This window comes from Moschus berezovskii, chromosome 3, assembly GCF_049115385.1.
Source record: "Moschus berezovskii isolate FMDL1 chromosome 3, NW_MosBer_1.0, whole genome shotgun sequence".
Taxonomy (NCBI): domain Eukaryota; kingdom Metazoa; phylum Chordata; class Mammalia; order Artiodactyla; family Moschidae; genus Moschus; species Moschus berezovskii.
In genome coordinates this window covers 39,547,426-39,573,005 of record NC_142462.1, presented here as the reverse complement: position 1 = coordinate 39,573,005, position 25,580 = coordinate 39,547,426, and the positions used below count along the sequence as shown (strand labels likewise).

The following is a 25,580-nucleotide window of genomic DNA, read 5'->3' as shown; positions in this document are numbered from 1 at the left end:
CAGTATCCCACAGGTTTGGGTTGTTGTGTTTTCATTTTCATTCATTTCTATGCATATTTTGATTTCTTTTTTTATTCTGTGATTTGTTGGTTATTCAGCAGCGTTTTGTTCAGCCTCCATATGTGGGAATTTTTAATAGTTTTTCTCCTGTAAGTGAGATCTAATCTTACTGCATTGTGGTCAGAAAAGATGCTTGGAATGATTTCAATTTTTTTGAATTTACCAAGGCTAGATTTATGGCCCAGGATGTGATCTATCCTGGAGAAGTTTCCGTGTGCGCTTGAGAAAAAGGTGAAATTCATTGTTTTGGGGTGAAATGTCCTATAGATATCTGTTAGGTCTAGCTGGTCTATTGTATCATTTAAAGTTTGTGTTTCCTTGTTAATTTTCTGTTTAGTTGATCCATCCATAGGTGTGAGTGGGGTATTAAAGTCTCCCACTATTATTGTGTTATTGTTAATTTCCCCTTTCATACTTGTTAGCATTTGTCTTACATATTGCAGTGCTCTTATGTTGGGTGCATATATATTTATAATTGTTATATCTTCTTGGATTGATCCTTTGGTCATTATGTAGTGTCCTTCTTTGTCTCTTTTCACAACTTTTGTCTTAAAGTCTTTTTTATCTGATATGAGTATTGCTACTCCTGCTTTCTTTTGGTCTCTATTTGCGTGGAATATCTTTTTCCAGCCCTTCACTTTCAGTCTGTATGTGTCCCTCATTTTGAGGTGGGTCTCTTGTAGAAAATATTTATAGGGGTCTTGTTTTTGTATCCATTCAGCCAGTCTTTGTCTTTTGGTTGGGGCATTCAACCCATTTCCATGTAAGGTAATTATTGATAAGTATGATCCTATTGCCATTTACTTTATTGTTTTGAGTTCAAGTTTATACACCATTTCTGTGTTTCCTGTCTAGAGAAGCTCCTTTAGCATTTGTTGGAGAGCTGGTTTGGTGGTGCTGAATTCTCTCAGCTTTTGCTTGTCTGTAAAGCTTTTGATTTCTCCTTCCTATTTGAATGAGATCCTTGTTGGGTACTGTAATCTGGGCTGTAGGGTTTTTTCTTTCATCACTTTAAGTATGTCCTGCCAAGAGTTTCTATTGAAAGATCAGCTGTTATCCTTATGGGGATCCCCTTGTGTGTTATTTTTTGTTTTTCCCTTGAGGCTTTTAATATTTGTTCTTTGTGTTTGATCTTTGTTAATTTGATTAATGTGTGTCTTGGCATAATTCGCCTTGGGTTTATCCTGTTTGGGACTCTCTGGGTTTTTTGGACTTGGGTGATTATTTCCCTCCCCAATTTAGGGACGTTTTCAACTATTATCTCCTCAAGTATTTTCTCATGGTCTTTCTAAAAAGAAAGACCTTTATGCTACATTAAAAAGTCGTCTTCTTCTGGGACTCCTATGATTCAAATGTTGGGGCGTTTAACATTGTCCAGAGGTCTCTGAGGTTGTCCTCATTTAATTCTTTTTTCCTCTCTGTTTCATTTATTTCTACCATTCTATCTTCTAACTCACTTATCCTACCTTCTGCCTCCATTATTCTCCTGTTGGTTCTCTCCAGATATCTCATTTATTGCATTATTCATTATATATTGACTCTTTTTTATTTCTAGGTCCTTGTTAAACCTTTCTTGCATCTTCTTGATCCTTGTCTCTAGGCTATTTATCTGTAACTCCATTTTGTTTTCAAGATTTTGGATCATTTTCACTATCATTATTCACAATTCTGTATCATGTAAATTCCCTATCTCTTCCTCTTTTGTTTGGTTTGGTGGGGACTTATCCTGTTCCTTTCAGTTCAGTTCAGTCGCTCAGTCATGTCCGACTCTTTGTGACCCCATGAATAGCAGCACGCCAGGCCTCCCTGTCCATCACCAACTCCCAGAGTTCACTCAAACTCATGTCCACAGAGTCGGTGATGCCATCCAGCCATCTCATTCTCTGTCATCCCTTCTCTTCCTGCCCCCAATCCCTCCCAGCATGAGAGTCTTTTCCAGTGAGTCAACTCGTCGCATGAGGTGGCCAAAGTTTTGGAGTTTCAGCTTTAGCATCAGTCCTTCCAATGAACACCCAGGATTGATCTCCTTTAGAATGGACTGGTTGGATCTCCTTGCAGTATAAGGGACTCTCAAGAGTCTTCTCCAGCACCACAGTTCAAAAGCATCAATTCTTCGGCGATCAGCTTTCTTCACAGTCCAACTCTCACGTCCATACATGACCATTGGAAATACCATAGCCTGGGATAGACGGCCCTTTGTTGGCAAAGTAATGTCTCTGCTTTTTAATATATTATCAAGGTTGGTCATAACTTTTCTTCCAAGGAGTAAGTGTCTTTTAATTTCATGACTACAATCACCATCTGCAATCATTTTGGAGCCCAGAAAAACAAAGTCTGACACTATTTCCACTGTATCCCCATCTATTTCCCATGAAGTGATGGGATCCTGTTCCTTTACCTTCTGTGTATTTCTCTGCCTTTTCATCTTGCTTATATTGCTGTGTTTGGGGTGGCCTTTCCATATTCTCACAGTTTGTGGTTCCTCTTTATTGTGGAGGTTCCTTGCTGTGGGTGGGGTTGGATGTGTGGCTTTTCAAGGTTTCCTGGTTAGAGAAGCTTGTGTCGGTGTTCTGGTGGTTGGAGCTGGATTTCTTCTCTCTGGAGTGCAGTGAAGTGTCCAGTAATGAGTTTTGAAATGTCATTGGGTTTGGTGTGACTTTGGGCAGCCTGTATATTGAAGCTCAGGGCTATGTTGCTGTGTTGCTGGAGAATTAGCATGGTATGTCTTGCTCTGGAACTTGTTGGCCCTTGCGTGGTGCTTGGTTTCAGTGTAGGAATGGAGGTGTTTGATGAGCTCCTGTTGATTAACGTTCCCTGGATTCAGGAGTTCTCAGGTGTTCTCAGGATTTGGACTTAAGCCTCCTGCCTCTGGTTTTCAATCTTATTCTTACAATATCCTCCAGACTTCTCCATCCATACAGCACCAATGATAAAACATCTAGGTTAATGATGAAAAGTTTCTCCACAGTGAGGGACACCCAGAGAGGTACGCAGAGTTACATGGAGAAGAGAAGTGGGAGGAGGGAGATAAAGGTGACCAGGAGAAGAGGGGGAATCAAAAGGGGAGGGAGCAAGCTGGACAGCAATCACCTCCCTATGTGCTCTCCACAGCCTGGATCCCCAGAGGTGGTCACGGAGTCACACAGAGAAGAGACGACAGGGGAGGGAGATAGAGGTGGCCAGGAGGATAAAGGGGGGAATCAAAAGGAGAGCTACAGATCCAGCCAGTAATCAGTTCCCTAAGTGTTCTCCACAGCCCGGAACACACAAAGAGAGTCACAGAGTTGGGTAGAGAAGAGAAGGGGTAGGGAGGAGATAGAGGTGACCTGGGGAGAAAAAGGAGAGTCCAAAGAGGGAGAGAGCAGTCAAGCCAAATAGTCACGCTCCCAAGTAAAAATGGGTACTGAAGATTGGGTTCTTAAAGGTACAAAATTGATAATAAATACCAAAAAGCAAAGATTAAAAATCTAGAGTAGAGGTTCAGTTCAGTTCAGTCGCTCAATTGTGTCCGACTCTCCACGAACCCATGAATCACAGCACGCCAGGCCTCCCTGTCCATCACCAACTCCCGGAGTTCACTCAAACTCATGTCCACAGAGTCGGTGATGCCATCCAGCCATCTCAGTCTTGGTCGTCCCCTTCTCCTCCCGCCCCCAACCTTTCCCAGCATCAGAGTCTTTTCCAGTGAGTCAACTCTTCGCATGAGGTGGCCAAAGTATTGCAGTTTCAGCTTTAGCATCAGTCCTTCCAATGAACACCCAGGATCGATCTCCCTTAGAATGGACTGGTTGGATCTCCTTGCAGTACAAGGGACTCTCAGGAGTCTTCTCCAACACCACAGTTCAAAAGCATGAAAGATGATGCTGTGAAAGTGCTGCACTCAACATGCCAGCAAATTTGGAAAACTCAGCAGTGGCCACAGGACTGGAAAAGGTCAGTCTTCATTCCAATCGCAAAGAAAGGCAATGCCAAGGAATGCTCAAACTACCACACAATGCACTCATCTCACACGCTAGTAAAGTCATGCTCAAAATTCTCCAAGCCAGGCTTCAGCAGTATGTGAACCATGAACTCCCAGATGTTCAAGCAGGTTTCAGAAAAGGCAGAGGCATGAGAGATCAAATTGCCAACATCCGCTGGATCATGGAGAAAGCAAGAGAGTTCCAGAAGAGCATCTATTTCTGCTTCATTGACTATGCCAAAGCCTTTGACTGTGTGGATCACAATCAACTGTGGGAAATTCTGAAAGAGATGGGAATCCCAGACCACCTGACCTGCCTCTTGAGAAACCTGTATGCAGGTCAGGAAGCAACAATCAGAACTGTACATGGAACAACAGACTGGTTCCAAATAGGAAAAGGAGTGCGTCAAGGCTGTATATTGTCACCTTGCTTATTTATATGCAGAGTACATCATGAGGAACGCTGGGCTGGAAGAAGCACAAGCTGGAATCAAGATTGCTGGGAGATTTATCAATAATCTCAGATATGCTGATGACACTATCCTTAAGGCAGAAAGTGAAGAGGAACTCAAAAGCCTCTTGATGAAAGTGAAAGAGGAGAGTGAAAAGGTTGACTTGAAGCTCAACATTCAGAAAACAAAGATCATGGCATCTGGTCCCATCACTTCATGGGAAATAGATGGGAAAACAGTGGAAACAGTGTCAGACTTTATTTTTTTGGGCTCCAAAATCACTGCAGATGCTGATTGCAGCCATGAAATTAAAAGACGCTTACTCCTTGGAAAGAAAGTTATGACCAACCTTGATAATATATTAAAAATCAGAGACATTACTTTGCCAACAAAGGTCCGTCTAGTCAAGGCTAGAGGTTAGATTCTCAAAAATACAATATTGAAGAAAAAAACTAAGTCACAAAAATTATAAAATATATATAGAGTTTGCTTTAAAAATAGGGTCTTTTTTTGCAAAGTAATAGTAAGTTATAAAAATGAAAATTAAAGGAGTAATAAAGGACTCAAAATTTTTTTAAAAATTAAAAATGATAATAGTCAAAATATTTCTAGCACTTTCTCTGGAGTTGTTGCAGACAGTGTGGGGTCAGTTCATTTCCAGATAGTTCCTTGATCCAGCTTATACTTCTCAAGATCTATAGGCCCCTTCCTATGTAGAAGGTGCTAACTGCAGGGTTTTAATCTATTGCACCTGTTACTTCCAAAGCAGTTCCCTCCGTTTATTTTAGCTTCTTCTGTTTGCTGGTCTCTTCAGTGTCTAATTCCCGCCCTGACACAAGGGGGCGGTGGTGGTCACTTTTTTAGTCTTGTTCAGTCGTGCTGTGGGGAGGGAGGAACACTGCAAACAAATATCACTGGCATGTGTGGGAAGTGCTTGCAGTGTCTCCGCCACACTGGGTTTGCCCCTGCTAACGGCGTGTGTGCTTTCCCAGTCTACACTGCTCAGGCTCTAGGTTGTTCTGCTGGGCACTGTCTGAGGCGGGCCCTGGGTTGCATGCATTTCCCAGGTCTAAGCCTCTCAGGTTCAGATTCTTGGGTACTCCACAAAGGCGCAGACTTGGTTGGCCCTGAATATTTGCCCTTCCCTGGTCTGAGCAGCTCAGGTGACCAGGTGCTTTGCGAGTGCAGTTGCCCCCAGTTGGGGGCTGAGTCTTATCTCCTCCCCCATCCCAGCTGCTCGCTTTTCTGGGTGTACAACAGGGCGCGCCTTGTCAGGTGTGCCGTGTGTCTCTTCTGGGGAGTTGATCTCTGGCTGTGAACCACCCGACAGAAGTCAACCGTCCAGAATCCCAAGAAATCTTGGTTAGCAAGGAAGCCTGCTTGCAGTTTGGTAGCGGATGCCTCTCTGGGGCCAGGATCGCCCCCTTCTGGCTCTGGCTGCCCTCCCCTACCTGTCTCCTGTGGGGGATGGGCGAGTCCATAGCTGGCTAGCTTTGCTCAGTCCTTTGTTCTGTGAGCAGGCCTGGTGGTATTTTTGGTTAGGGCTTTTCACAGGATAGCTATCCCCCAGTCTGGGTTGCTATCTCAAGTTAGTTCCCTCAGATTGCCCTTGGGGCATTCAGGCCTGGTCCTTACCCTAAGCAGTACAGCCTGCGCCTCCCTGTCCAGTCCCTGCTTGCTAGTGGCGGATGCGAGCCTCTGCACTGCTTCTCCGCTGGGAGTTGCCGTTAGGGTTTTAATTTATTTATTTTTCCTGCCAGTTATGTTGCCTTCTGAGGTTCCAAGGCTTGCACAGACTCGCCAGTGAGAGTGTTTCCTGGTGTTTGGAAACTTCTCTCTTTTTTAAGACTCCCTTCCCGGGATGGATTTCCATCCCTACCTCTTTTGTTTCTCTTTTTATCTTTTATATTTTTTCCTACCTCCTTTCGAAGACAATGGGCTGCCTTTCTGGGTGCCTAATGTCCTCTGCCAGCATTCAGAAGTTGTTTTGTGGAATTTGCTCAGCATTCAAATGTTCTTTCATGAATATTTTGAGGAGAAAGTGGTCTCCCCATCCTATTCCTCCATCTTTGGACCGCCCCTCTGTAATTTCGTTTTTTTATATGTAAGTTTAAAAAATTAGTCTTATGTTTTAGAAAATTTAACAGACCTAATATATAGAGGTAAGACTATTAAACCAATTCAGGCCTCCAAAGAATAAAAATCTGGAGTTTGAAGGCTAGGTAATAATTACAACACAATATGGCTTTTTATGCCATGGGTTGCAATAAATACTTTCTATGTGAATGCATCTAATCTTGACAACTCCCTTGGGGATAGATACTATTATTGTTCTAATTTTGTAGATGAAAGGGAGGGGAGACTTACTAACTTGACCAGAAATACTGGTCAGGGCCAAGGTTCAGACCTGAGAAATTCACACTGTAAATCATAGTGCTCAGGTTGGCATAGGAAGGAAGGAATATATTCTTAGCTTTTTGATGGAAAGCTATACTAAATATTTATGTGGCTTTTCCCCATGCCTTTCTCTTAAAGGAGATGACACAGACAACTGAACTTGTGTATAAAACCTATATAGACAGGGACATATTAAGAATGTTTGACAGTAAAATGCTGGTGCTGTTAGCATTGCTGATTAATAAAAATTGCCAGCTAGGGTAAAAACTCATGTGTGTTGGGAGTTTCCAAGAACCCCAGGTTGGATGATTTACTTGGGGGTATTCATAGGACTCAGCTTATTGCCATACTCATGGCTAAGATTTATTACAGCAAGAGGACAGAAAGCAAAATCAGCAGTGGGAAAAGAAAGGAGGGGAAGGTCCAAGAGAAGCGTCCAGTGTCCTCTTCAGTGGAGTCGACTTGATTCCTCCAGCAATGAGTTGTGCCAACTCATTGTGTGAAATGCTGTCCGGGAAGCTCAGTAGAGACTTGGTGCCCGAGGGTTTCTGACTGGGAGCTGATGATGTAGGCACAGCATGTACCAAAATTCCAGACTCACAGAAGGAAGGCAGACTGTCAGCATAAAGCACGTTGTTTGTACAAATCATTCAGCCACTTCTATCAGTTAGGGTGATGGTTACTCTTCCCAAAATCCAAATTCTAGATGCCAGCCAAGGGCTAACCTTGAATGCAGTCTCAGGCTTGCAATGTTAACTGTTTTCTGTACACCCTGTTAACTTTTTTCTAGTAGAAGACTTTTTTTTTAGCAGTCTTGAGAAAATGATGACAAAGAGGTAAGAAATAGATTCAAATTTTTTCTACGGGCCTTTTATTTTCTATCAGGCTTTGTTGCAACATTTTGTTGTTGTTCAGTCACTCAGTCGTGCCCAACTCTTTTGTGACCCCATGGACTATAGCCCGCCAGGTTCCTCTGTCCATGGGATTCTCCAGGCAGGAATACTGGAGTGGGTTGCCTTGCTTACACTAGAGCCAGAGCCTTTAACAGCTTTAATCATTTATGATAGTATATGATTGGTTAAGTTTTTATTTGCTTGGAATTGAAAGGTTCTTTGATGCAGTTCCCTTGTGGCCACCTGGTCATTCTTCACTGGAGGCTTTACCATCTGGCTCAGTGTCTCCCTCTCCGCCCCTGGTGCTCCTGCTGTCTTGGGTGACTTCTGTGGTGTCATAAGGATAACCGCTCTTTCCTTCCCCTTTATTCCAGCCACCATGCACACACTTAGATCCTAGATTTTGTTATTTGAAACTGTTCTCCATCCAAAGTGCCTTTATGAAGCAGTTAGAACTAGCCAGCTACTCCTCTGTCTCCAATCTGCTCACCGTTTCCCTTGGATCCTGAGTCCCCTGACCTGTCAATTTCCCATCAGCCCCTTCTTGTTTCCCTTCTCTTACCACCTTAGAGCAATGATCGTCACTTTGGTTATGCTCTTGCCTGAGCTGAAGACTTCCTTTCACCTGTCACTTGTCAAGCCCAGCCCAGACAGATCGACCTTCTGCTTTCTTGGTGCCTGAACATCTGATGGGTGCTGGAGAAAAACCTCATGGCAGCGTGTATCCCACACAGAAATATTACTCTTCCTCTTCTTGATGAGCATGTTAAGCCCTTTACAAATTTCCCACGTCTCCCCACAAGCCCCAGCTCTTCGTGGATGACTTCTTTTTTTTTTTTAATTTCACAAGCCAAATGGAAGCCACCTGACAGAAGCTGCTCAGCTCTTCTCTCCCAGTCTACAAACACACCGGTACCCAGGTCAATTGCTTCCTCCTTCCCTCCTGTTATAACACAGGAAGCATTTGGTTCTTCAGTCACCTTCTTGCACACTGTGCTTTGGCTCCTGTATCCTCTACTTTCTCAAGGACCTTACATTATTATTATTGTCCTTTCTCTTCTGTATCCTCCATCTCTCCCTCTCAACTGGATCTTTCCGATTGGTATTTACATGTCACCTATCTTTAATTTTACCAATGCCCTCCTTTATTTCACTAAGCCTCTTCTAGCTTGCTTCACAAATAGGAGGTGACTTTGCTTTCTGTCTGTTTCATCTCCAAATCACTTCTTACATTCTAATTTGGCTCTGTCTCCGCCACTCACCGAATTCAGTGGACAGTCTCTGCTGACTTTTAAGGAGCACTTGACGCTGTTCACCATATTCATTCCTCCTGTTTGCTTCTGTGATGCCAGAGTCTGCTCGTTTTCCTCCCAGTTCTCTGGTTCTTTTCTTGTGTCACCTTTGCCTGTGAACTTAGAGCTCCCCCACCCGAATCCTTGGAGTCAGTGGTATTGTTGGCATTTCTCTGGTTTCACATGGCCATTTCTAAATCATTTTCATGCAGAACTCCTTTCGTATTTGTTTCATTCTGCACAGTTATAATACCTTCTCTCCGTTGGCAGCGATATACCTTCTACTGATTTCTAGTCACTTCTGCTTCTCCATTGAGAACCTTGGCATTTGATTGCTTCTCCTTTGTTCACCTGTGCTCGCCTCATTCTTTTATTTTGGTCACCTTGTTAACGTCTCCTAGGTGCCACACTTTTTTACCTCTTCAGTTCCAACAGCCTTCATCCCTACCTTCCTTTAGTAAATTACATTATGAACAAAGACCTTTGGTTTATCATCTGGGTGAACTCCCATCTCTGCTGTTGCAAACTCAGATGAACCTCTTCCCCCTGCTCCGTGCCACTACTTCTGATCCTTCTTGCTTGGCCATTCTTCCTTAGTATCCTTTTTTTTGACTTTGAGTATTTATTTTCTATTGCTGCTGGAACAAAGTACCGCTAGCTTAGTGGCTTAAAACAACACAAATGTATCGTCGTATAGTTCTGGGCCTCCAAGTCTCACTGGGCTAAAGTCAAGGTGCCATCAGGTCTGGATTCTCCTCGTGGCTCCAGGAGGGACGGTTTCCCTCCTTTTTCAGCTTCTACAAGCGTCCTGCCTTCCTGGACTCCTGGCCCCTTCCTTACTTCACTCATCATTTCTCCTACTACTGACTCTGATCCCCCTGGCTCCCTCTTATAAGGACCCTTATGATGACAATGAGCCCACTTGGATAACCCAGGATAATTTCCCCATCTCAGTATCCTTAATGTCTGCAAAGTCCTTTATATCGTGTAAGGAAGCCTATTCACAGGTTCCTGCAGTTAGGATGTGGTCAAGCTCTGGAGGTGGGGCACTGTTCTGCCTCCCACTCCTGTTCCGGACTTGGTTCTGTCAACCACTGTCTACCTCGTAGTCCCCTTCCTCCACGTTAGCTCTTCTACAATTATCCTACCCACAGTAGTCACATCAAGTCACCTCAGTTCCTGCCTGAAAACCCTCCAAGGAAGGCCTTCCTTTTACACTCAGATGGGAGGTTTAGCATGAAAACAAACTCCCTCCTCTGGCCATCAAAGGCCATCTATAACCTGACCTCCCTCTCATCTCTAATTTCACATCAGTCAGGTCTCCTTCACCTTCTTCTGGCCACAGTGATCATCATGTCTGGTCCTTGAAACACACAGGGCTTGTATTTATCCCAGGATCTTTTTTTATTTTTGTAAATGCAGATATAAAATTTATTATTAGAGACATAGCATAACAACAGAGGGGAGAGCACACAGAGAAATGGTTTGTTAAGATAGAAGCAAGGCAGAGAAAGGGTGTGGGCATACCCCCCAGCGAGCAGGAGCGCAGTGAAGAGGCAGCCAAGTCCTTTAGGGCAGTTCCTCCGGGTCTTTGTCTTCCTCAGCCCACTTATCTGGCTTCTTTTCCCATGCCTGACCTACCCCGCGACCCTTCCCTGGGTGCACACTCACCCCTCAGCCAAGATGGATTGTGAAGTGAAGGCTTCTGGGAGGAGCAAGGCTCATTATGGCCTGGCATTATGTCTTGAGTTTGACCCACAAGAAGCCTTTCTGTGCATATGCAGTGTCTCCCTTGTCCCAAAAGTCTGGGGAGCAGAGATATCTTAATCCTTTATTCACACAGGCTTTCGCCCCCTGTTCATCCTTGCCATGACTATTACCTTACGGTGTTTGCAAGAGACAAACACTGGCTATTTGCTCTCATTTGTTACTTTCATTTCAGAGGGCAGATAGGAGGCTGGGTGTAAATACCTAGGCTGAAGCCACCTATCTCTTCTCAGAAATGCTAACAGTTGTAAGCATCCAGCCTGAAGCCCACTTCATGTCCCATGAAATGCAAACAGAAGGCCAGTTATAAATGTCTAATCTGGAGCCCATCTATCCCCTACATCAATAATACACTAAAATCAACACATGATGAGACTCAGGTCTGATGGAGGTCAGATTCATGGCCATCTTGGTCCTAATGAGGTAGAAAAATATTATGTAGTCAGTGTAGGGTCAAAAGAAAAAAAAGCCTCAGTTTCTTCTTCAAAAAATCTAATTCCAATCCCCACTTATTTTTCACATAAGCATTTCACTCCAGTAATCTTTAACCATACTGGCTGTTCCAGTTTCTTAACATTCAAAGAGAATGCCTCCATGTCCCATTGACCTGAAGGCCATGAAACACCCAAACCCATGACAGGACAATCAGAAACTGATCAAGGTGAAAAACACCAGGTGATCCATTAACCTTAGAACATTCTCTGGTCCTTGGACAATGGTCTGAAGTCACAAGAAAAGGTCAGGTCACCCCAAGATCTTTGTGTTTGTTCTTTCTGCTGGAATCCTCAGTTCCTAGATTGTCACATGACTTTTTCCTTCCTATCACTGATGACTCGGCTCAGATGTTGCCTTTTCATAGCGACTTTCCCTGCCCTACCAATCTGAGCCAGCTACTTGTCACCGTGAACCTCACTCCGTGTGATATTTCTCCTGAATAATTAACCACTGTCTGGTTTCTTGTTTATGTTTCATCTTCTACTTGAATCTAAGCTCCTTGAGGGCAGAGGGGTTGGTGTGTTTTCCTCATTGCTGTGCTCCAGGTGCCTAGAACAGTGCCTGAACTTTAATAGGGACTTACATACTGAATGAATGTTGAATATTGTGAATGAATGTTGAATATGTCTATTTTCTCTTTAATTATTTGCATATTAGTAAAATATAAGCTTTATGAGGAGAGATACCTTCTCTTAGTCACTGTTGCTAGTACCTAGAACCATGCTTGATCCTTACTAGGTGCTTAATAAATATTTTTCGAATGTTGAATGAATGCATGCATGAATGAATTAAATCATTGACTTTGGCCTCCAGCCAGGTACCATGGTAAGATCATGTTCGCCATCTTGCCTGCTGGATATTACCTAAGCCTCTCCCCTACCAGCGCCTTCTACTTCTTTGCCCTGGGAAGTCCACCCCTTGACTTTTACTGATCACCCTGTCTCCTGTGTGGTTCTGGTTCATCCCCTCTCTCTTCCCTGTATCTGACCAAACAGTTTTCATTTCCTAGTATTTAAAGGGCTCTAATTGTAAATAAACTTCTGTCTTACATTTCCCTGAAGAAGGAAATGGAAACCTACCCCAGTGTTCTTGCCTGGAGAATCCCATGGACAGAGGAGCCTGGTAGGCTACAGTCCACAGGGTCCCAAAGAGTCGGACATGTGTGAGCGACTTCACTTTCACTTTCTTACATTTCATCCTGTGTTACTTTTTTTTTGTCTACTTGATCCCTCACTGTAAGCTCCTGAAGAATCTTATATTTCTAAAACCGATGACAGTACCATCGGTTTTATATTGTATTTATATTGTATGTTAGTATTATATCATATGCCTAATAAACATTTCTATTATGAAGTACCATGTTTAGCCTCATAATAGCTATATGAAACTTTCTGTATACGAGTATTTTCCTCATTTTATAAATGTAGAAACTGAAGATCAAGGTTATTAAAAGATTTTTTTTCCCCTCCAAAGTTTCCTTTTGAGTAAATGACAGAGGTGGGACATTGCCCTGAGGCTCTTGTCCTATTCAGCAGTGTTACTACTGCCCCCAAATTGAAAGTTTGTTGCTGAGCCATGAAAGATGCTGGAATTCTTGGCCTCCAGAGGAGAGGAATTCAATCTGGGGCCAATGATGAGGCTTAATCACTCAGAGCTTTTGTGTAATAAAGTTTTATTAAAGAATAAATGAGATAGAAAGCTTCTGACATAGACATCAGAAGGGGGCAGAAAGAGTGCCCCCCTACTAGTCTTTAGCCGGATGTTATATTGCTACTAGCAGTCCAATACTTTGGCCACCTCATGCGAAGAGTAGACTCACTGGAAAAGACTCTGATGCTGGGAGGGACTGAGGGTGGGAGGAGAAGGGGACGACCGAGAATGAGATGGCTGGATGGCATCACTGACTCTGTAGACATGAGTTTGAGTGAACTCCGGGAGTTGGTGATGGACAGGGAGGCCTGGTGTGCTGTGATTCATGGGGTCATGAAGAGTCGGACACAACTGAGCGACTGAACCAAACTGAACTGAGTTAGAGAAAGGAAATGTCTCAAAACTCAGAGAGTGGCACCAGGCCCCTCACCTACAACATGCAGTTTGAGATAACACTGGCACAAGGTGATTTCCCCAGGCCATAAAATGATTGACATGAATCTTGAAGAAAAGTAGGTTTCCAAGCAAATACAGTCTCATTAACATAGCTTAAGTGAACATTTGCATGAGTTTGTCAAGTCCTTCTGAGTCTTAGGCAGAACCAACTTGAAGACAGAGTCTAGGGTAAGTGCATAGTCCATTAACATAGCTTAAGACAAACATTTCCGTAAGAAAAACCCATTGGTTAGCTCAAGGTTTGAGAAAAGTTCAGGTGGAGCCAGGTGTCATCATGGCAACACAGAATTTTAAGAGAAACCTCTTTAAATTTGTATAGAGAAGGGGAAAAAAATCTAACACTTGTTTGTTTCCTCTTGCTGCTTAAGAGAGTCTGACACTTGCAGCCTATTTCCTCCATTTGGAGACCCCTGGCCTTCCTACCTGTTACCCTCTCAAAATCTTCTTACCACATGCCCTCCAGAAATCAGTCTTGCCTCACGTCACAAATAAATATGAGGTTTTGTACTTTTTCAACTTTTTCCTCCTTCTCAGACACTTATTTGTATCTGTGCTCACTTTTAGCTCATTCCTTCAAGCCTGAGATGAAGAGACATACCTTTCCCTATTGGAGAACATTTACTCCTTTTAAAAACTTTTACTTTGATTTTTCATCCATGTAGAAAGGTGGAATAGAAAATGCATACTCATATAACCATTGTCTATAACTAGTAGTTGTTAACATTTTTTACGTACATTTCACCTGAAATTATAGATTTCATGATATTTTCTAAGTACCTCTGTTTCTGTCTCTTAAAAATTTTCCTACCAAACATTTTCCTCTAAAATGTAATACAGTGATTGTATTTAACAAAATGAATGTTAATTCCTCAGTATTATCTAACAGTTCATATTTGAACTTTCACAATTACCTCCCCTAAGTGTGTCTTACAGTCAATTTGTTCTGTTTTCTTCTCTTTTTAAATAACATTGACCTGTTGAAAATATGGTACCAGTTTTCCTATAGAATGCTTCACCCTCTGGACAATTTTTATTACTTTGTTCTGGTGTCATTTAACTTATTATTCCACATCTTGCGTTTCTTATATGCTAAAAAAAAGTAGAAGTCTTTCAGTTATCTCCGACTCTGTTGTAACCTCATAGACTGTAGCCCACCAGGCTCTTCTATCCATGGGATTTCTCAGGCAAGAATACTGGAGTGGGTTGCCATTTCCTTCTCCAGAGGATCTTCCTGACCCAGGGATCGAACCCAGGTCTCCTGAAGCGTAACCAGATTCTTTACCATCTAAACCACCAGAGAAGCCCTATATACTGAGAATTAAGTCTAGAGATTTTAAGACATTCCTGCTAAATATTTTTGGTAAGAAAATTGCATAGGGGATGCTGTGTACTTCATGTCTCATCATACCTGGAAACATCAAATGTCAGTGTACTTTACTTTTTTATGGTACTGAGTTTGATCGCTTGGTAAAGGTGATGACAGATCGGATTCCTCCACTGTGGAAGGGCTCTACCCCCTTGCAGATATGAGGGGTCTTGGGGCATCAGGGAGTATCTTATCTCTCCTAATAGCTGTCGTGCCTGCTGATGATCCCTCACTCCAGGTTCTCAAAATAGTTATTTCCCTTATTTTCTAGGACATTGTCGCATCTCACTTTCCCTCCTGTATTTTCACCAGTGCTCTCTTTGACTCATTTACCTACAAACATGTAGAAGATTTCTTTACATAGTTACCCGTTGGCATTACAACCCTCTCCAGTAACCATCATCTCTCTTGTTTTGTCTTAAGGTCATAAAAGAATGGTCCACATGCTATCTACATTACTTGGTCTCCAAATTATTCTTAATCACACTCATTGTTTCTTGCTAGACTACTGGACCACCAGGGAAGTCCCCCTCCTTGCTTTTCAACCCGTGGTAAACTTTCGAATCTGGGAGGAAGCATCACCTTCTTTATGAAGCCTGTCCACAAAGGACAGACTGACCCATTCGCTCAAGTTTGTGTCTTCTCTACTCTGTGTACCATGCTGTCAAGGCATGAGAATGTATATTGAATATCCTTTTATTTTTAATTTGAATTGTATTTTCGGTATTTATCACTGGATTTCTTCAGTCATTGAATAGCATTTAGTAAATGTTTATATTCATGGCCCTCTTACTTTTATTCAAGCCAGTGACTAGTTTTTGAGGTAGACAGTACTTTGGGAGTGGTGATGAGGGAAATCCTTGTATATCAACTCTCTTTTCTTCCTCTGCTGAGGAATTCGATACTTTTCCATTTTATACTTTTTTATAGAAGGTAAATCCACCTGCCAATGCAGGAGATGCGGGTTCGGCCCCTGGGTCAGGAAGATCCTCCCATATGGGAGAAGTTTTCATTGCTTCCCAAGTGGGCCTGTCACAGCCCAAGCCCACTCCCCTTACTGTGTCCTCTTCCCATCAGGTTTGCGTCTCAGGAGCTCACTCTTTTATTCTTGTGATTTGCCTGCAATTAAAGAGTTTATGCAGATCTGCTCTGGTCTTTGGGAAACACGTATCTAACTCATTGCTTTCCCTTTCCTTCTCATTATGGAGGCCTAATTGGTTTCCCAGGTGGTTCGGTGGTAAAGGATCCACCTGCTGCTGCAGGAGATGCAGGTTCGATTCCTCTGTTGGGAAGATCCCCTGTAGAAAGAAATGGCCATCCACTCCAGTATTCTTGCTTAAAGAATTCCATGGATAGAGGAGCCTGGTGGGCTACAGTCCATAGGGTTGCAAAGAGTCAAACGTGACTGAGAATGCACGCAGGCATGGAGGCCTAATTAATACCACTTAACATTTATGCTAGTGCTGTTAGGCAGCAGATATTTGACCCAAGCCACTTTCTGAAAGCAGCAAAACATGTTTCCTCAATGTTGTCCTCAGAGGGAACTTTGGCAGTCATGGTGTTTTAACCAAGAAAAATCTTGAGCTGAAAAATGGCTTCCACACTTGGGAATCAGAGTCACAAATACTATATTTCTTACATGAGCTGTTATAGATCTCTGTAATCTTCTGTACATGGAACAACAGACTGGTTCCAAATAGGAAAAGGAGTACGTCAAGACTGAATATTGTCACCTTGCTTATTTAACTTATATGCAGAGTAAATCATGAGGAACGCTGGGCTGGAAGAAGCACAGCTGGAATCAAGATTTCTGAGAGAAATATCAATAACCTCAGATATGCAGATGACACCACCCTTATGGCAGAAAGTGAAGAGGAACTCAAAAGCCTCTTGATGAAAGTGAAAGAGGAGAGTGAAAAGGTTGGCCTGAAGCTCAACATTCAGAAAACAAAGATCATGGCATCTGGTCCCATCACTTCATGGGAAATAGATGGAAAAACAGTGGAAACAGTATCAGACTTTATTTTGGGGGGCTCCAAAGTCACTGCAGATGCTGATTGCAGCCATGAAATTAAAAGACGCTTACTCCTTGGAAGGAAAGTTATGACCAACCTTGATAGTATATTAAAAAGCAGAGACATTACTTTGCCAACAAAGGTCCCTCTAGTCAAGGCTATGGTTTTTCCAGTGGTTGTGTATGGATGTGAGAGTTGGACTGTGAAGAAAGCTGATTGCCGAAGAATTGATGCTTTTGAACTGTGGTGTTGGAGAAGACTCTTGAGAGTCCCTTGGACTGCAAGGAGATCCAACCAGTCCATTCTAAAGGAGATCAATCCTGGGTGTTCATTGGAAGGACTGATGCTAAAGCTGAAACTGCAATACTTTGGCCACCTCATGCGACGAGTTGACTCACTGGAAAAGACTCTGATGCTGGGAAAGGTTGGGGACGGGAGGAAAAGGGGACGATGGAGAATGAGATGGCTGGATGGCATCACCTACTCTGTGGACATGAGTTTGAGTGAACTCCGGGATTTGGTGATGGACAGGGAGGCCTGGCGTGCTGTGATTCATGGGGTCGCGGAGAGTCAAACATGATTGAGCAACTGAACTGAACTGAATGTTCCAGAATGTCCTGTGCATCTCATGATGCTCTCGTATGTAAGAGAAGAAGGAAGATGAAATCAGGCACGTTCAAGGTGGTATGGCTGTAAATTGGTACAGCCAGCATGGAAAACAGTATAGAGGTTCCTCAAAAAAATAAAAGTAGAACCACACTTCTACTCTTGGGTAGAAGTTCTTATACTCTTATACTCTGGGGTATAGATCCGAAGAAAATGAAAACATTAATTTAAAAAGATCTCTGCACCCCAGTGTTCTTAATAACATTATTTACAGTTGCCAAGATGTGAAAGCAACTTAATTGTCCATCGACAGATGGGTGAAGAAGATGTGGTATACACACACATACATTCAGCCATAGAAAGAATGAAGTTATGCCTTTTGCAACAAAATGAGTGGCCCTCGAATGTGTTATGCTTAGTGAAATAAATCAGAGAAAGACCACACTGAATGGTATCATGTGTGTAATCTGAAAAATAAATGAATATAATAAAACAGAAACAGATTCACAGATACAGAGATCAAGAGTATTATCTGTAGGGAAAGGGGAGGTAGGAGGGGCAAGATAGGGGTAGGGATTAAGAGGTATAAACCAACTGTATAAAATAAATAAGCTACAAGGATGTATTGTACAGCATAAGGAATATCGCCATCATTTTATAATAGCTTTAGAGTATAATCCATTAAATTATTAAGTAACTGTTGTACACCTGAACCTAATATATTATAAATCAACTATAGTTTAATTTTTATAAAGTGGATAGACTAAGTCCAATATAAAGAAGAAGGTCAAAACTAAAAAAAAAAAAAAAAAAGAAGTGAATGCCTATGTCTCTTAGGTTATTAGGCCAAGGTGGTTGCAATAGTAGTCTGAGAGCTAACTATTTAGATTTTGGATACATTTGGAAAGTAGAGTTAACCATCCATGACATCGTGCTAACTGTTCCTATTGTCTGTATTTTCTCCTTTTTTAGTTTCGCTATTCAAATTGGCTCGATAGGTTGTATATGGTGCTGGGAACTTTGGCCGCCATCATCCATGGAGCTGGATTCCCCCTCACGATGCTAGTGTTTGGAGACATGACGGATAGCTTTGCAGGTGCTGGAAATTTTGGAAACATAACTTTTTCAAACATGACTGATGAAAGTAAGTGTTGTTTGTGGTACTGACTTTTTTGAAAGCTCGATGAAAAATCATTGACTCAGTGAAGTTTGTGGAGTCCTCACTAAGTGTGCATTAGTGTGTTTAGTGCTGCGGGAGATGGAGGGGTCTGAGCTATAGTTCATATCTGTAATGAATTTGAGAAGATGATATTCACAGTCATTAAAACATACTGTGGAAGTTCTGGTAGAGATAGATAGGAAAAGAGAGCTCTATGAAGTCAGAAATATCCCAGACAGTTTCAGGAAAAGGTATTGGAACCTAATCTGGTATTTGAATATTAAGTAGGAATCAGTTACACAGTTCCCTGACATATTGATTATGGGTACAAGAGACAGGAATCCAAGATGATTCTAAAGATTTTAGTCTGAGAAACTGCATAAACTGGATGCAGTTACTATCAATTGAGATGAGGGAGATCAGTTTTGGCAGTAAATACCAGAAATTTAATTTTGGGCATCGTCACAGGTTGGGCTTTTTGGAAACATGAAAATGGAGAAATGGGGACAAGAGAAGTTGTGTGTGTGTTTAGGATGGGAGATTAACAGCTTGTTTGTATGTTAATAGAAATTATCCAAGATAGAAAGTGATGCTTTGGGAGAGAGGAGAGAGATTCATTTGAGTGTTGTCCTTGAGAAAGGAAGGAAACTTATGTTTAAGAGGAAATACTTGCTTGAAGTACAGGCATGAATAGTTCACCAACAATAATGGGTGAGAAGACAGTATTTGAGTGTCAGTGCTCAAAGGCTGGTATACTTGGGCATGAGGACTTGTAGAACGTGTCTTCTCAGTAAAATAGGAAGCAAGACATTTGGCTGATCAAGAAAGGAAACCTAAAATAAGTTCTGGGAATTCCCTGGCCATGTAGTGGTTAGGACTCCACACTCACTGCTGAGGGCCCAGATTGATCCCTGGTCAAGGAACTAAAAAAAATCTCCTAAACTGCATGGCATGGCCGAAAAAAGACTAAAACGAGTTTCTTAGCAGAGTGAGAAAGTGAGTGGACTAGTGTGTCACACACTTTCACAGCCTTGAACTTGATTGAGGAGAAACTGGTTCATAACTGTGAGCTCCCAAGTCACCTTTGGTCAACTAAACTGCACAAAGACTCGGAGAAGGCACTGGCACCCCACTCCAGTACTCTTCTGGAAAATCCCATGGATGGAGGAGCCTGGTAGGCTGTAGTCCATGGGGTCGCAAAGAGTCGGACACGACTGAGCAACTTCACTTTCACTTTCCTGCATTGGAGAAGGAAATGGCAACCCACTCCAGTGTTCTTGCCTGGAGAATCCCAGCGATGGAGGAGCCTGGTGGGCTGCCGTCTATGGGGTCGCACAGAGTCGGACACGACTGAAGTGACTTAGCAGCAGCAGCAGCGCAAAGACTTAGAGCCTGATGTGCACTCAGTCATGGAAACCTTGAAGAGGCCTGTTTGTGCACTCCAGGATTTAGTGACTTAGATTTTGCAGGACCTTTAAGTCTCTGATGATTGCTATGAATCCTTTCCCTCAGAAATAAGCACGTAGATATGCATTCCATTTGGGGGTCTTTATGGATCCTCTGATACCTGTCTGTGGATCCTAGGAACTTTTTTTCTTTGGTGTGTGTGATCCTGAAGAGCACATTCTTTACCCTGCGGCAGGACCACTTCAAATTTGTGAATGCCAGTAATGAATTGGGCTAGAGAATCTTACTGTGTGTCTGAGCTCTGTAAAGTTCTCATGTGTTTGTTAAGCCCCTTCAAAGGGACCGGCCAGAAGATGTTGCCCCACATTTGGACGGGTACCTTTCTTTCACACCAGTCAGCGAAAGGAAATGTTTAGGGCTTTCTGTGTTCATTGGTTCCCATGCATGCTGTAATTTAACAATATTCTTTGGAGTTGTGTTACCACCTTACAATGCCAGAATCTTTCAGTGCTCTGTGGTAGCTCAGCCGACTTTATATGTACATCTGTGACCCATTTTGATCTTGCTCCTTTTTTAATTAAGTCCAGACACACACATTGATCTAACTGTGGGAGGTGTTCTTCTTACCGCGCTGTGCACCTGCATGTACTCGATGGAGGGCCGTGCTGAACTCAGCTTCAGTTCAGTTCAGTTCAGTCGCTCAGTCGTGTCTGACTCTCCACGACCCCATGAATCACAGCACGCCAGGCCTCCCTGTCCATCACCAACTCCCGGAGTACACCCAAACTCATGTCCACAGAGTCGGTGATGCCATCCAGCCATCTCATTCTCTGTCGTCCCCTTCTCCTCCCGCCCCCAACCTTTCCCAGCATCAGAGTCTTTTCCAGTGAGTCAACTCGTCGCATGCGGTGGCCAAAGTATTGCAGTTTCAGCTTTAGCATCAGTCCTTCCAATGAACATCCAGGATCGATCTCCCTTAGAATGGACTGGTTGGATCTCCTTGCAGTCCAAGGGACTCTCAAGAGTCTTCTCCAACACCACAGTTCAAAAGCATCAATTCTTCGGCGATCAGCTTTCTTCACAGTCCAACTCTCACATCCATACATGACCACGGGAAAAACCATAGCCTTGACTAGAGGGACCTTTGTTGGCAAAGTAATGTCTCTGCTTTTTAATATACTATCAAGGTTGGTCATAACTTTCCTTCCAAGGAGTAAGCGTCTTTTAATTTCATGGCTGCAATCAGCATCTGCAGTGATTTTGGAGCCCAAAAAAATAAAGTCTGACACTGTTTCCACTGTTTTCCCATCTCTTTCCCATGAAGTGATGGGACCAGATGCCATGATCTTTGTTTTCTGAATGTTGAGCTTCAAGCCAACCTTTTCACTCTCCTCTTTCACTTTCATCAAGAGGCTTTTGAGTTCCTCTTCACTTTCTGCCATAAGGGTGGTGTCATCTGCATATCTGAGGTTATTGATATTTCTCCCGGCAATCTTGATTCCAGCTTGTGCTTCTTCCAGCCCAGCGTTCCTCATGATGTACTCTGCATATAAGTTAAATAAGCAAGGTGACAATATACAGGCTTGACGCACTCCTTTTCCTATTTGGAACCAGTCTGTTATTCCATGTCCAGTTCTGACTGTTGCTTCCTGACCTGCATACAGGTTTCTCAAGAGGCAGGTCAGGTGGTCTGGTATTCTCATCTCTTTCAGAATTTCCCACAGTTGATTGTGATCCACACAGTCAAAGGCTTTGGCATAGTCAATGAAGCAGAAATAGATGCTCTTCTGGAACTCTCTTGCTTTCTCCATGATCCAGCGGATGTTGGCAATTTGATCTCTGGTGCCTCTGCCTTTTCTAAAACCTGCTTGAACATCTGGGAGTTCACGGTTCACATATTGCTGAAGCCTGGCTTGGAGAATTTTGAGCATGACTTGTTGATCAGGAAATACTGGGCTGTTAACACAACTGTTGAAGGCTGGCCCGGTCTGGGAAGAATGGACTGTTACATGGCTGCCTAAAGCTAGCAGAGCTGAACTCACATGGGCCACAGTGAACTCACCTTGAGCTGTGTGGTTTGGTCTTTTTCAAATTTTATTTTTTAAAATGTTTTTGTATAAGTTTATTTCATATAACGCTTAAAGGTTATTTTCCATTTCCAGTTATTATAAAATACTGACTGTAGTCCTTGTGTTGTACGACACATCCCTTGCAGCCTGTCTTATGCCAGTAGTTTTGTACCTTCCCCTCCAATCCCTGTGTTGCCCTTCCCCTTCTCTCCCCCTCTCCACTGGTGACCACTAGTTTGTTCTTATATCTGAGTCTGCATCTCTTTTATTATGTTCACTAGTTTGTTCTTTGTATCTGTGAGTCTGCGTCTTTATTATGTTCACTAGTTTGTTGGGTTTTTTCTTTTTAGGTTCCACGTATAACTGATAATATCATACAGTATTTGTCTTTGTTTTTGACTTATTTCACTTAGCATAATGCCATAGAAGTTCGCACATGTTGCTCCCAGTGCCAAAATTTTGTTCTTTTTTGTGGCTCAGTAGTAATCTATTGTATGTGCATATATATACACCACATCTTCTTTATCCATTTATCTGTCAGTGGACACTTAGGTTGCTTCCATATCTTGGGCAATTGCAAATAATGCTGCTATGAACATTGGGAAGCATTAACATTTACATACATTTTATCTCTATCACTGAAAAATTACTTGGCCCTTACTTTCATAATTAAATAATCGATCTCTTTAAGTAGGAGTACTAACCATCACTGTGTCTTGGCTTTGCCTGGTCCATATTTACATGTGAGACGGACCGTAACCTGACTTAGTTACCTAGCAGCGTATACAAGTTCTCAGAATGGTCCGGATGTGGAGACGTGCTCCTCCTCGGCATGCACCTTCAGAGGTGTTCGGATCGCAGAGTTTCCACCCAGGGATGTAGTTCACGTTGCGTTCCTTGCCAGTCCTTCCCATTCAGCTCCCTCTTCCAGTCTTGGGGAAATTTAGAGAAATATTGGACGTTTTGTCTCTGTCTCTGCTACCTTCTTAAGAGATACTGTGTTCAGTAGTTAAGGTGCAGGCTCTGGAGCGTAGGACTGCCTGGCGCTGAAACTCCACGTTTGTCACTTTTTAGTAAAGAAGAATGGGGGATTATTTTCATACTTTAGTTTCCTCATCTTTGCAACAGTTAGCAGTAGAACCTACTTCATAGAATGATTGTGAGAATTAAATGGTTTCCTCACTTAAGGCTCACAGAAGAGGGTTTAGTCATAAAAAAGTGCTCAATAATTGTTAATATTTGTTATAATTATCAACAGGAAGCTCATGCTTCCATGTTCCTTGCACATGAACCTTCATAACTTGCAATGATATGGTTCCTTATTTCATCTTTCAGAACTCTGTGATACTCAGTTTTTATAGTTGTTGAAAGGCATACTGCAAGTCACTCAGTACTTGTTATAAATGTGAAGTCATCCTTTTCAGGTGCATTTCCTTAGTAACTATGGACTGCTAGCCATGCCTTTCAGGGAAGACAAGGGCCTCAAACCATGGCCCGTGGGCCATATCTGGCCTATTGCCTCTTTTTATGCCAATGTGAGCTTAGAATGATTTTTGCATTTTTAAATCACTGGGGAAAAAAATGAAAGAAAAACATTTTGTGACACATTACAAAATAATATGAAATTGAAATTTCAGTGTCTATACATAAAGTTCTAGTGGAACACAGACACGCCCACTTGTTTGCATGTTATCTATGGCTGCTTTCATGGAAGCCACAGACATTATTATACTATTTATGTGGAGTTTAGGATGGAGATCAGAAATGAGGCACTCTGTGCCCTGGTGAACTGGCAGAACAGGTCTTCAGATAGATGTTTTCAGGATTTGATCTTAGGAGCCCAGTTCTTGCATCTCCTCATATCTAGAAAAGCTCTTATTTCTTTCATGGTGACATTAGTTTCTCTTGACCAGCAGAAAACCTTTGCAAAGAGAAGTGCTTGATTGCATGAACTCCCCTTTATGAAAATTGAATATATACTGTCGTTCCCTCGCCACTTCTTTGGAGCAGTTTCTCAGAGCTATCTGAGGTGCTGTCTCCCAGACTATAGCCCTCATTTTGCCTAAAATAAAACTTAGCTCATGACTCTCTCGTGCATTTTTTACAAAATTGACAGAGTGCTGTATGTACCAGCAATCGTATGTGTCCTAAAGAAGCATTTCCAGCCCCCAGGAAACTTGATATAATGGGTGGAATGGACAGGGAGCCAACCAGTGCAGTTGGATGTGAGTAGTGCTATGATACAGAGATACACAAAATACTTGGGAAGGAAAGGATGGTGTTTGGCTCCATCTAGGAATCATGGGAGGCTTCCAAGTGGAGATGATAACCAAGTTTGGTCAGTTGGTATCTCTCTCATGCACAAAGTAGACATGTTCTGTGTAACAAGTGAAAACATTTAAAAAGAAATGTTAAATAGAAAAGCTAATACCCTTCTCTCACCGCTACTCCTGATTGCCTCTCCCCTGTCATATATTCTTCTGTGTCTTTATGATTTATCCCTACAGTAATTTTTACCCTAGGTCAGTTAGTATTCTGTTATAAACCTGTTTGCAGATTCAGACTTCCAGATGTCCTGAAATTTGCCTGGATGGGAATGATTTCAAAGGTTTCAATGTTGGTCCTGGAGACGAGGGCGAGCAAGCTTTCTGATGCTTCTGGTGGGAGAGTCAGACCTTTTTTCTTGTCCTTCTCCAGGTAGAACCTCGTGACCTCTTCATGGGGGCAGACTAGGTACCAGAGCTTCCTTGTTGGACAGGAAGTATTCCTCGCTTAAGGAAGCTTGGATTTGCTAAGGCTCTTGAAATTCTGGGAGTTTTATGATAACATAGGCTTGAACTAGACAGTCGTAAAAACTTGAGTGAGCATGTCCTTCTCTGCTGCTGTAATAAGCTTTCTCCTCTCGTAACACCTTTCTTTAATTATCTTTTTGTTGTGGACCTGATTTCCTGATATCCTACTCCCTTGTATCTCCATCTTGTTAGATTTTGCCTTTGCTTTAAAATCTCTGTTGACTTGGGCCTGTGAACTCTGATTGACTTGTGTGGACAGATCTTAACCAGTGCTGAAGTTCTGTAGTATTCTGAGTTCTCATCTTCCTCATGAGCCTATGCCTCATATGAGACACTGTCTGAAAATGAGCCTGAATAAAGGTGATTGTCATTTTTAGACATGTTGTGTTAAAGGTGACAGGTTGGGTACAAGTGTAAACGATACCCAGGCAGTTGAAGGTAAGAGACTGAATGTTGGCATAAAGAGTAGGCCTAGAGATTTGGCATCACTTGAGTTGAAGGGATGATAAATCTCCTGGGCCACGATTTATTGGGCATTTAATATCTTCTGGGCACTCTTCTTAGTGCTTTATGTGTATTAACGCCTTTATTTCTTTCACGGACGTGAGGTTGATACTGTTATTATCTATACATTACAGATGAGGAAACCAGGGCTCAGAGGGTTGAGTATATTTAAGTGACTGAGGTTATAGAGTTATTCACTATTTGAACCCATGCAGACCAGCCCCAAGTCCAAGGAATCA

The 25,580-nt window shown here is 42.5% G+C and overlaps 1 protein-coding gene across 1 annotated transcript in view; it reads left to right on the top strand.

The window, feature by feature from the left end:
* LOC129552314 (ATP-dependent translocase ABCB1) overlaps window positions 1-25,580 on the top strand; it is a 115,293-nt gene that overhangs the window by 12,050 nt on the left and 77,663 nt on the right. The window contains exon 3 of the mRNA XM_055420594.2: window positions 18,383-18,554. Within this exon, the coding sequence (XP_055276569.2) occupies window positions 18,383-18,554 (172 nt within the window). The remainder of the gene's footprint in view (window positions 1-18,382; window positions 18,555-25,580) is intronic.